General features: G+C 40.9%; 1 protein-coding gene across 3 annotated transcripts in view; it reads left to right on the forward strand.

Moving 5' to 3' along the window:
* Positions 1 to 13,314, forward strand: part of npepps (aminopeptidase puromycin sensitive) — a 159,183-nt gene that overhangs the window by 109,762 nt on the left and 36,107 nt on the right. For all 3 annotated transcript variants that reach the window (XR_004414294.1, XM_033034924.1, XM_033034925.1), the window contains exon 16: positions 1,133 to 1,267. Coding sequence is in view for 2 of the 3 variants with exons in the window: in XM_033034924.1 (XP_032890815.1) it covers positions 1,133 to 1,267 (135 nt within the window). In the remaining variant the exon portion in view is untranslated. The remainder of the gene's footprint in view (positions 1 to 1,132; positions 1,268 to 13,314) is intronic.

Genomic DNA, 13,314 nt, shown 5'->3' on the forward strand with positions numbered 1-13,314 from the left:
GTGTTGCTGGGAACAAGATCCAGCAGAACCACTCCTTTCCTGAGGCATTTCTAAGTTTGGAAGTAATCTGTCAAACACAACAGGTGGTGACTATTACATGGCACCAGAGTTTCATGGCAGTTCTACATGCAGTGTCGAAGAGTTGAATGGGTTCAAGCACACGGAAATTAACAGGACCAGGCCTTCAATAGAGACATCATTTCCCATTCTCATTCTCACCCAAGTAAAGTGAGGCAGCTGTGTGTAATAAGAATTGCTAACAAAGTAAGTTATTTTTTTCCTTTTCCTCATGGATGACTTTCTGAAAGCTGGGCTGAATGGCCTTTGGGTGGCTGGGTTAATATTACAGCATGAATGCTGTTGATTAGGCTCCTGCTTTGAAGCTTTTAACATCAAAATGTGCATTCAAGCCTGCCCCTCCATTTAATGATCATGGCTGATCTATGTTGGCCTCAACTCTTGTCTGTCATTTCTTAAACCCCTCTATTGATCTATAAATATTCATCCACAAATATTTCTAATGATCCAGGATCCAACACCCAATAGGGATGAACATTTTAGAGATTCACCACCATCTGAGAAAAGATTTCTAATTATTTCAATGGTTAATGGTTGGTTCCTTATATTTTAGTGGTGTCCCTGGTTTGACACGCTCCCACTGACAAAAACAAGAATCTGCTGAAAGAAAATCTCAGTGTTTTATGTGTCTACTACAGTGACTGGGTGTTGAGGTAAACCTCCCTAAAATAATAACTGAAAATGCTAGAACTACTGTTACACAACATTCATGAAGAGGGAGAAAAATGGCAAAATAAAATCAGCATTTCCAGCATTTCTGACCTGAATATTTCTAGCATTTTCTGCTTTTACCTCAGATTTCCAGGATTTGAAGTAATTTCCCGGCAACCACATCTATTGCTCCAGTTAGCCGGAAAATGCTGGAGTAACTCAGCGGGTCAGGCAGCATCTCTGGAGAGAAGGAATGGTTGACCTATCAGGTCGAGACCCTTCCTCCAGTTTAGTTGTTTCATAGAATAATGGAGAACGAATGTTTGGATTAATTAAATTACGCTCAGAATGGACTCTGTACAATGTCAATCATTCTTCTTGTGGTTTTCTTTTTAATCTTCAGTTGAACCCTGGAACAGTGGGCTTTTGTCGAATTCAGTACGATCCAACAATGCTCGAACGTTTATTATCCAGCGTCCAGAACCTTGCACTTCCTCCTGTGGACCGACTGGGGCTTCAGAATGACTTGTTTTCACTGGTAAGTCGGAGAGATTTGACAGATTACTCCTGTTTTCAAAACTTGTATTTATGCTCTAACTACAGAGAGCTTCTGAAGTATTGTATGTCAGACAGTTGATAAATCAACACAGTTCTTGCAGAAGTCCAAATGTAATTCATTAGAATTGAGTTATTTTGTGGCCAAAATCCAGTTTACTTCCAAATTCATTGTACATTAAAATTGGTGGAAATCACTCTGAGTCGCACTATTCCTCACTTGGAAATAATAGATGGGATTGAATCTGAGGTTCGGGTGATGTAGTATGAGCAAGGCTAAGGTGATTTACAGTTGTGTGTTCATTCTAAATGAGATTTATTTCCCCTTGAAATAAATCAACATACATTTATGAACCTTCGTATTTTAAATTTAGCTTATTGTCACATGTTCCGAGGTACAGTGAAAAGCTTGTATGTGCTAACTAATAAGCGGAAAGACAATACAAGATTACAATCAAACCATTCACAGTGTACAGATACATGATAAAGGGAATAAAGTGAATAACGTTTAGTGCAAGATAGAGTCTAGTAAAGTCCAATCAAAGCTAGTCCGAGGGTTTACAATACGGTAGATAGTAGCTCAGGACTGCTATCTAGTTGTGAACCTGCACTCTTTTGAATCTGAGTTGTTGTCTAGCTACTGGCAATGGGGCTTTTTGGGGGTGGGGTGAGGAGGGCTGGATTGATGTCTCCATATCATATTAGAATGTTAATGTTTAAAGTTCAAGGTAAGTAAATTTGAGAGTTCTAAGATTTTCACATTTCCATAATCCATAAATGTAACAACTAAGTGAGAGGTTCAAATAAGGAGTTAGTAGTAATCCCATTTTTGTACTTCAAAATGCATCTTTGATCAAAATTCTTGGCTTTCAATATATCTAACAAGTTGTGCTTGCATAAGAAATAATGCTTCTCAAGATTCTATATTCATGAATAAATCATTTGTATGCTTTTTTTTGACATAGTCAGGACATCTCGCTTCAGTGTTATCAAACAAAGTTGACACCAGGATTAATACTAGAACAAATCATCAAAGATGGGGTGAAACTAGAGCTAAAAGAGTAAAGAAGTGGAGAGGCAAAGCAATTTTGAGTGGGAATGTAGCGCTTTAGGTTGTCGGCATGGCTGTTCATAACAAAACAATTACATTTGTGGTACTCTGAGCAATTTTTAAGGAGGCATATGCCCCAGATAATAACTCCAGAGAAAATCACAGAAATTGAAGTGACCAGGCCATGGAAGCGATTTTAAAATTATCTTAAACTTGACATATAATTCAGTGTAATAGAGAAGAGGTTAACTTTTACGAGACACCACAAAACCATAACCATAAGACATAGAAACAGAATTGGGCCATTCAGCCCATCGAGTCTATTCCACCAATCAATCGTGGCTGATCTTTTTTCCCCCTCAAATCTATTCTCCTGTCTTCTTCCTGTAACGTTTAACGTCCTTCCTACTCAAGAACCTATCAATCTCCACTTTTAAATACCCAATGTCATGGCCTCCACAGCTGTCTGTGGCAATGAATTCCACAGACTCACCACCTCAGTTTAGTTAAGATATTGCTGAGATTGTATGCCTAGAAACATGAAAGAAAACTGCTGTCGGTTCAGTATTCATACTTACATTTTACATCCAATTTGAGATGCAAGTACTCACTGCAGAAGATTTTGTTCAGTTCTGCTCCATTTTTTTTTGTTAAATCACATGGGAAAAGTTGACCTGCCTTCACAAAAAAAATCTATCCATAAAGCCTGTACAATCTCGTTCCACACAAAAGATCTGGATTTACTGAAGAGATTACCCTCCATTGTCCAACTAGAAACAGTTAGACAGGCACATGGATACGACAGGTTTGGAGGGATATGGATCAAACGCGGGCAGGTGGGACTAGTGTAGCTGGGACATGTTGGCCAGTTTGTGCAGTTGGGCCGATGGGCCTGTTTCCACACTGTATCACTCTGAGTCTATTCAGGTATTAGTCAGCTTTATGGGTAACCATGTAACAAATACAGCACGGAAACAGGCCATCTCGACCCTTCTAGTCCGTGCCGAACACGTATTCTCCCCTAGTCCCATATACCTGCGCTCAGACCATAACCCTCCATTCCTTTCCCGTCCATATAACTATCCAATTTATTTTTAAATGATAAAAACGAACCTGCCTCCACCACGTTCACTGGAAGTTCATTCCACACAGCCACCACTCTGAGTAAAGAAGTTCCCCCTCATGTTACCCCTAAACTTCTGCCCCTTAATTCTCAAGTCATGTCCCCTTGTTTGAATCTTCCCTACTCTCAGTGGGAAAAGCTTATCCACGTCAACTCTGTCTATCCCTCTCATCATTTTAAAGACCTCTATCAAGTCCCCCCTTAACCTTCTGCGCTCCAAAGAATAAAGCCCTAACTTGTTCAACCTCTCTCTGTAACTTAGTTGCTGAAACCCAGGCAACATTCTAGTAAATCTCCTCTGTACTCTCTCTATTTTGTTGACATCCTTCCTATAATTAGGCGACCAAAATTGTGCCCCATACTCCAGAATTGGCCTCACCAATGCCTTGTACAATTTTAACATTACTTTCCAACTTCTATACTCAATGCTCTGATTTATAAAGGCCAGCATACCAAAAGCTTTCTTTACCACCCTATCTACATGAGATTCCACTTTCAGGGAACGGTGCACAGTTATTCCCATATCCCTCTGTTCACCTGCATTCTTCAATTCCCTACCATTTACCATGTACGTCCTATTTTGATTTGTCCTGCCAAGATGTAGCACCTCACACTTATCAGCATTAAACTCCATCTGCCATCTTTCAGTCCACTCTTCCAACTGGCATAAATCTCTCTGTAGACTTTGAAAATCTACTTAATTATCCACAACCCCACCTATCTTAGTATCATCTGCATACTTACTAATCCAATTTACCACACCATCATCCAGATCATTGATGTACATGACAAACAACAGTGGACCCAACACAGATCCCTGTGGCACCCCACTAGTCACTGGCCTCCAACCTGACAAACAACCATCCACCATTACTCTCTGGCATCTCCCATTCAGCCACTGTTGAATCCATCTTGCTACTCCACCATTAATACCCAACCATTGAACCTTTTAACCAACCTTCCATGAGGAACCTTGTCAAAGGCCTTACTGAAGTCCATATATACAACATCCACTGCTTTACCCTCATCAATTTCCCGAGTAACCTCTTCAAAAAATTCAAGAAGATAAGTCAAACATGACCTTCCAGGCACAAATCCATGTTGACTGTTCCTAATCAGACCCTGTTTATCCAGATGCTTATATATATTATCTCTAAGTATCCTTTCCATTAATTTGCCCACCACTGACATCAAACTAACAGGTCTATAATTGCTAGGTTTACTCTTAGACCCCTTTTTAAACAATGGAACAACATGCGCAGTACGCCAATCCTCCGGCACTATTCCCGTTTCTAATGACATTTGAAATATTTCTGTCATAGCCCCTGCTATTTCTACACTAACTTCCCTCAATCCACTTTTATATTTCTCAAAAGTGTCAGTACTTCCTCTTCTTTGAATCTCATAGTTTCCATAGCTACTCTACTTGTTTCCCTTACCTCACATAATTCAATATCCTTCTCCTTGGTGAATACCGAAGAAAAGAAATTGTTCAATATCTCCCCCATCTCTTTTGGCTCTGCAGATAGCTGTCCACTCTGACTCTCTAATGGACCAATTTTATCCCTCGTTATCCTTTTGCTATTAATATAGCTGTAGAAACCCTTTGGGTTTACTTTCACCTTACTTGCCAAAGCAACCTCATATCTTCTTTTAGCTTTTCTAATTTCTTTCTTAAGATTCTTTTTACATTCTTTATACTCCTCAAGCACCTCATTTACTGCATGCTGCCTATAATTATTGTAGATCTCCCTCTTTTTCCGAACCAAGTGTCCAATTTCCCTTGAAAACCATGGCTCTTTCCGATTTTTACTATTTCCTTTCAACCGAACAGGGACATAAAGATTCTGTACTCTTAAAATTTCACCTTTAAATGTACTCCATTTCTCTTCCACATCTTTCCCATAAAACAAAATGTCCCAATTTACTCCTTTTAAATCCTTTCGCATCTCCTCAAAGTTAGCCTTTCTCCAATCAAAAATCTCAACCCTAGGTCCAGTTCTGACACTCTCCATAATTATATTGAAACAAATGGTATTGTGATCACTGGTCCCGAACTGTTCCCCAACGCATACCTCTGCCACCTGACCCGTCTCATTTCCTAACAGGAGGTCCAGCACCGCCCCTTCTCTAGTAGGTACTTCTATGTATTGCTGCAAAAAACTATCCTGCACACATTTTACAAACTCCAACCCATCCAGCCTATTTACAGAATGTGTTTCCCAGTCTATGTGTGGAAAATTGAAATCTCCCACAATCACTACCTTGTGCTTACTACTAATATCTGCAATCTCCTTACATATTTGCTCTTCCAATTCTCGCTCCCCATTTGGCGGTCTATAATACACCCCTATAAGTGTTGCTACCCCTTTCCCATTTCTCAGTTCCACCCAAATAGCCTCCCTAGACGAGCCCTCTAATCTATCCTGCCAAAGCACTGCTGTAATATCTTCCCTGATAAGCAATGCAACACCTCCACCTCTTGCCCCTCCAATTCTATCACACCTGAAGCAACGAAATCCTGGAATATTTAGTTTCCAATCACACCCCTCCTGCAACCATGTTTCACTGATCGCCACAACATCATACTTCCAAGGTACACAAAATTGCTGGGGAAACTCAGCGGGTGCAGCAGCATCTATGGAGCGAAGGAAATAGGCGACGTTTCGGGCCGAAACCCTTCTTCAGACTCGACATACTTCCAGGTGTCAATCCAGGCTCCAAGTTCATCCACCTTTCTTACAATGCTCCTAGCATTAAAATATACACATTTAAGAAACCCACCCTCTCTTATTCTCTGTTTATTGTCTTTTTCTTCTCTCTCCCCTACATTTTAGGTCAGAGTGCTACCATTCTCTGCCTCCTGCCTCACACACTGACTGCTAGCTTTCCCAATTTGAGTCCCTCCCCCCAACCATACTAGTTTAAAGTCTCCCCAGTAGCCTTTGCAAATCTCCCCGCCAGGATATTGGTCCCCCTCGAGTTCAAGTGCAACCCGTCCTTTCTGTACAGGTCGCACCTTCCCCAAAAGAGGTCCCAATGATCCAGAAACTTGAATCCATACCCACTGCACCAGTCCCTCATCCACTCATTTATCCTCCACCTCGCTCCATTCCTACTCTCACTGTCGCGTGGCACAGGCAGTAATCCTGAGAGTGTTACCTTTGCAGTCCTTCTCCTTAACTCTCTACCTAACTCCCTAAATTCTTCTTTCAGGACCTCTTCTCTTTTTTTTACCTATGTCGTTGGTACCTATATGTACCACAACCTCAGGTTCCTCTCCCTCCCATTTTAGGATTTCTTGGACCCGTTCAGACACATCCCTGACCCTGGCACCAGGGAGGCAAACTACCATCCGGGTCTCTTGTCTGCGTCCACCGAATCGCCTATCCGACCCCCTGACTATAGAGTCCCCTATTACAATTAGGGGAAGAGGTATATCTCTTTCTTAAAAGGGCACATTACATTGGTGCCATTTTCTATTGCCCTCCAGTTTGGGGTTTTGCATCATGTTATGGATTCATTTTCATTTCCATGTGTCTTTTTTCTCTAATTCACATCCTTTCTTATGGTAATTAAGAACAGGAGTTGGCCATTTACCCTTTTAAGGTTGTGGCTGATCTGATCTCTGGCCTCAATTGTTTGCTTGCCCAATTTCTTCCTTATTCCTTCCAGGAACCACCTGATCCTACAATCTGGAAGTCTAATCACCTTGAATATACTTAATGATTCCACTTCCACACCACATTGAAGTGGAAATTCCAAATAGTCATAACTAGAGCCAGGATGTTTAGGCGCTAAAAATCTCTGAAATAGGCAGGCAAAAAGGCATAATAAAATTACAAAAAAGGCACAAAAGGGCATTTATTGACTAAAAAGGCATTTATTTCCACCACCAGAATATGGTTAAAAATTATAATTATAAAGGTAACTACATTAAATGATCAAAGTTGCCTGATTGCACATAACCACCAGCATTTTTTCAAATTATCTGGTGTTAAACTATGCCGTCTTTCAGACAGAATATACTACAGTTATGAAAAACCTCTTTCTACCACAGCTGGGATCACTGATGCATACCTGAAACAAGCTACAAACGCTACATTCATGTCGATATCTTGTGCATTACAACTACCTTTAAGAACTTTAGCTAGGTTTTGTATTTCTTCAAGATCTTTGTTAGCAAAAATCACCCTCTCACATTTTCCATGTATGTCTTCACCTACATCGCCAGGAACTTTAAGTACAAAGTACAGCAAGTGAAGATGTCAACAACTGAGCAATAGTTCAGATCTTTGACTTCTCCAATACCTCAGATGTCAAGAAATACTCCTTTGATGGTTGACCTGCCTCCAGTGTACCAATGACCACATTGGCAACAAATCTCCCCACAGCATCAGTTATCTTGTCTATTGGGATCCATATTTTGTTGCATGCAACTTCATCTCTAATTTTCTGCACAACAATGTTGAAGTTGCTGTGAACATAATTTTTCCGTAATGATGACTTGCTTGGTATATGTTCCTCTGTGTATTTCCCTAAAAAACCTCAGAGATTTGCTTTCCAATTTCTACAGTGGAATTCCAGCATCAATGAATGCATTGCACAGATCATTCGAAAACTCAGATATGCGATTGGAGCCAGCAATAAATGTTGTGAGGAGCCAAGCTTGCGTATTTCCTACCTTCTGTTTCTCTGCCACCAACTTGTGTTTAGCTGTCTATGCATGCATGGAGATGAATTATTTTTTCTCATGATTCACTGTTTTTTCACATGCATTGCAAAACAGCACACAGTTGTCTGTAGAGAATATATCACTCCCATACACTCTCACCAAATCGTTCAGTTTTTTTACAAGGTGTTGACTTGACTTTAGGCATTTATGACGCTTGCAAGGGTAGACCCTACAGGAGCGGTGATACAGACCTCTACAGGCAGGCCAAGTACAAGCTAAGAAGAGGAATCAGAGCTGCCAAGGAAAGGTACTCTGAGAAGTTGAGGAACAAGTTCTCAGCAAATGACTCTTCTTCACTGTGGAAGGGTTTGCAAGAATTCACAAGCTACAAGAGGAAAACCCCCCCGCTCCTTGGACAATCGTCAGCTGACCAACGACCTGAACGAGTTCAACTGCAGTTTCGATAAACAGAAGCTTAACAGCTTGATTCCAGTTTGAAAAGACTGGACCCTTCACCTACTCCTCCTCAATCACCACTTCACACCAACTTAAAGCATGACTCCAGTTTGCAAAGACTGGACCCTTTCCCACGCACCTCTTTTCAATCACCACTTACACCCAGGTTTTGCCCCGGTGGTGTAAATTTTGTTGTAAGTTACGTTAAAACAGCAAAAAAGGCTGATTTAGGCACTCGATCGTGAAAAAGGCATTATCTTCCTGAAATCATCAAAAAAGGCATGAAATGGCACATGCCATTTATGGCAAAATCCTGGCTCTAGTCATAACCCTCCAAAACGAACTTTCATCAAAGTCCTTCATGAGCGAGACCTTGTCCTATGACACTACCTCCAGGTTCAATTAGTTTAAACATTTAAACACAGTGATTAGCAGGCCCTTTGGCCCACCGAGTCCACGTCAACCAACAATCACCCTATACGCTAATTTTATCCTATGCTCTAGGAACAATTTACAGAAGTCAATTAACCTACAAACCCGTATATCTTTGGAACCTGGGAGGAAACCAGTGCACCCGGAGTCAGGATTGCAACCAGTATTCAGGATTGAACCCAGGTCTCTGGCACTGTAAGGCAGTAGCTCTACTACTGCGCCACTGTGTTGTATTCTTGTCCCAGCAGGAGAAAGTTTAATTGGTATCTACCCAGGCTAGTCCCTTCATGACAATGAGTCCAATTTGTTCCATCTATTCTTTGGAATTGTCTTCTGACACAGGATTGACCTAGTTTCCTTATCTGTCTAGATTTTTTAGAATGGATTATTCACTATATATTGCAACCAGAAGGCCACACAGTTTTAAGCAGATGACTTTGAATTAATATTATCCTAACTTGGCACTATAATTCAAAACTCCTTTATCTGTAATTCTGCAATGACGGAACACAAGCCAATCCTAGATCGATGTCATTCCTAGATCTCTCCTGTTCTTGACCTTGACTGGTCCAAAATCGTTGTAAACTAATATCTTGACCACTGTTGAATCAGTCTGCATGGTATCATCCGGTTGAAAGTTTCATGTTTCACAGCTGTTTGTCAGATTAGCCTCTTCTGTCTCTCGCTAATATGTTGAGTGTGTGTACAATATGAATTTACTAAATAGACTTCTATTAATCGATGCACATTTGCAACAGTGGAACCCTGCAATTAACTTTATTATATATATATATATATATATATATATGTGTGTGTGTGTGTGTGTGTGTGTGTGTGTGTGTGTGTGTGTGTGTGTGTGTGTGTGTGTGTGTGTGTGTGTGTGTGTGTGTGTGTGTGTGTGTGTGTGTGTGTGTGTGTGTGTGTGTGTGTGTGTGTGTGTGTGTGTGTGTGTATATGTGTGTGTATATATATATATATATGTGTATATATATGTATATATATGTGTATATATATGTGTATATATATGTGTATATATATGTGTATATATATATGTGTATATATATGTGTATATATATATGTGTATATATATGTGTATATATATATGTATATATGTATGTATGTATATATATATATATATATATACACACACATATATATATATATATAAATCCTTCACTGTAAAAGTTCTTGTTATTAATGTACCCTTGGTACAGTGAAGGTTGTTTTTCCAAAGGTCAGCCCTTTAATACTCCTTTAATACTTGTGTAATCCAATCTGATAAGACCGCATTTATTTAATGATATTCTTGTTCATTCAGTTATAGCCCAGGAGATTATTGACAAATACTGCTTTTCCCATCACCATTGGAGATCTTCGGAATCGATTTCTGCCTTCTACCAAAATTAATGTGCACGTTGTTTCTTGGCAGTGTCATCTGAAGATGTGGCTTCCATTTATATGTTGCTACTTATTTCCACATCTGTTTTCAGATGACTCTTCTGCTTCTAATTGATCGGATTTTACTGGCTTTACCTTACACTAAACTTTATTCCCTTATCATGTATCCGTAAACTGTGAATGGCTCAATTAAAATCATGTCTTGTATTTCTGCTGACTGGTTAGCACGCGACAAAAGCCTGTCGCTGTACCTCAGTACACGTGACAATAAACTAAACCAAAATCTGATCTGTATTGCTAAACTTCCTGAATGACATCTACTCGTGAATACGCTGCTGATCCATACACTTAAACAGGAAAAAAAGGAAGGAATTACAAATTCCAAAGTAGACAAAAATACTGGCGAAACTCAGCGGGTGAGGCAGCATCTATGGAGTGGAGGAATAGGCGACGTTTCGGGTCGAGACCCTTCTTCAGACTGATGTCGGGGGTGGGGGGGGGGGTGGGAAAAAGAAAGGAAGAGGCAGAGACAGTAGGCTTGTGGGAGAGCTGGGAAGAGTTGGGGAAGGAGGGAGAAAGCAAGGACTACCTAAAATCGGAGAAGTCAATGTTCGTACTGCTCGGGTGTAAACTACCCAAGCGAAATATGAGGTACTGTTCCTTCAATTTGTGCTGTGCCTCATTCTGGCAATATATAATCCTCCAACATTTTCGCCACCTCCAACGGGATCCCACCACTGGCCACATATTCCCATCTCCTCCCCTTTCTGCTTTCCACAGAGACCGTTCCCTCCGTGACTCCCTGGTCAATTTGTTCCAAACCACCCCCTCCCCTAGTACTTTCCCTTGCAACCGCAGGAAATGCTACACTTGTCACTTTACCTCCCCCCTCGACTCCATCCAAGGACCCAAGCAGTCTTTCCTGCAGAGGCAGAGGCTCATCTGCACCTCCTCCAACCTCATCTACTGCATCCGCTGTTCCAGGTGTGAACTGCTCTACATCGGTGAGACCAAGCGTAGGCTTGGCGATCGCTTTGCGCAACACCTCCGCTCAGTTCGCAATAACCAACCTGATCTCCCGGTGACTCAGCACCAACTACCCCTCCCATTCCGAATCCGACCTTTCTGTCCTGGGCGTCCTCCATGGCCAGAGTGAGGCCCAGCGCAAATTGGAGGAACAGCACCTCATATTTCGCTTGGGTAGTTTACACCCCAGTGGTATGAACAGTGAGTTCTCTAATTTCAGGTAGTCCTTGTTTTCTCCCTCCTTTCCCTCCCCTTCACAGCTCTCACACAGCATACTGTCTCCGCCTCTTTCTTTCCCCCCCCCCCCCCCCGACATCAGTCTGAAGAAGGGTCTCGACCCGAAACATCGCCTATTCCTTCGCTCCATAGACGCTGCCTCACCCGCTGAGTTTCTCCAACATTTTTGTCTACCTTCGAATTTTCCAGCTTCTTCAGTTCTTTCTTAAACATCACAAATTCCATGTTCCTGTATTACCAATCATAGCTTCTTGTTCGATTGTTATCATAGTCTGAGGTAGATTGTAATCATAGTATCCCAAATCTTTGAATGTTCTCTCCCATCACAATGAGCGCATATAACAATTTTCATAACTTTTCCCACCCTCACATGAACTACTGGAATTCTCAATGAAAGTTACTGTTGCATTTGAACTTAATTACACTAACATTCCCCTGGCCAGACTCTAAGTTATGGATCATTCAGAAGCCTGTTTCCTGTCTCATCGCACCCCATCCATGCAACCCGACATTGCCTCCAGTTTTCATATTGCCTCAAATGTATTATCATTCTTAAGATTGAATCCAGCCCGTGTTTCTGTGTCCTTTATCTGAATTTTTAAGCTATCACTGACTTTCCCTGCATTATTCCTGCTCTTCGGTGTATCTTCCACTCCTCACCTCAAACCTTTGCTGTGCATTAGATTTTCTTCCTCTTCATCCTTGTAAACTCTGCATTCATGAATTTACTTCTCCAATCATATATTTAAGAGGGAGTTAGATGTGGCCCTTGTGGCTAAAGGGATCAGGGGGTATGGAGAGAAGGCAGGTACAGGATACTGAGTTGGATGATCAGCCATGATCATATTGAATGGCGGTGCAGGCTCAAAGGGCCGAATGGCCTACTCCTGCACCTATTTTCTATGTTTCTATGTTAATCCCTTTGACCTCATTTTTGAGTGATATTCAGTGTAGATATTCTACACTGGTTACATCTTCTATCCTCAAACTAAGTACTTTACCTATAGATCTATGCCATCCTACCTTTTATGTCATGCTTCAATAATTGATCCACCTTGTGATCAGAATTAAACTCTGTATACTTTGCGCCCTCATAAAAAAAATTATAGATTTTTCAGTCGATTGAATATTTCTGCTTTTGAATCATTAAAGCACTTTGAGCAATTTAATGTATGGAGTAGCAGTTGTCATATTTCACTCTGCTTCATTTTACATCCACTTTCATTCATGAGAGATGTAATCAATCACACGACTTCCCCGGCAGTGCTTTGATTTTAGTCAGCCTTTTGAGCCAGTCTAGTGTAAAATGCCTTGCTCGGCTGTACACTCCCTCTCAGACTTGACTGCATAGAGTACAGTTTTTAAACTATGCTTGCTTCCTGGCCAAGAACAATTAGAAAACTTTCTTTAATCTAAACACAGATCCTTCAGTGTAATTAATCCTAAAACGATTCTAAACAATTGTGCTGTTTGGCTTTGAAGTGCTGTCCAATTTGAGTGGAGAGACCTCATGCTATTCACTTCAGCATTACAGAATCTCATGATAATATCACGTGCAAAAACGCTTTAAACTGCTGGCAAGCATACTATGATGCTTGCTGGATGACTGGGAGCTCAAACAAGTAGCAATTC

This window comes from Amblyraja radiata, chromosome 16 (assembly GCF_010909765.2).
Source record: "Amblyraja radiata isolate CabotCenter1 chromosome 16, sAmbRad1.1.pri, whole genome shotgun sequence".
Taxonomy (NCBI): domain Eukaryota; kingdom Metazoa; phylum Chordata; class Chondrichthyes; order Rajiformes; family Rajidae; genus Amblyraja; species Amblyraja radiata.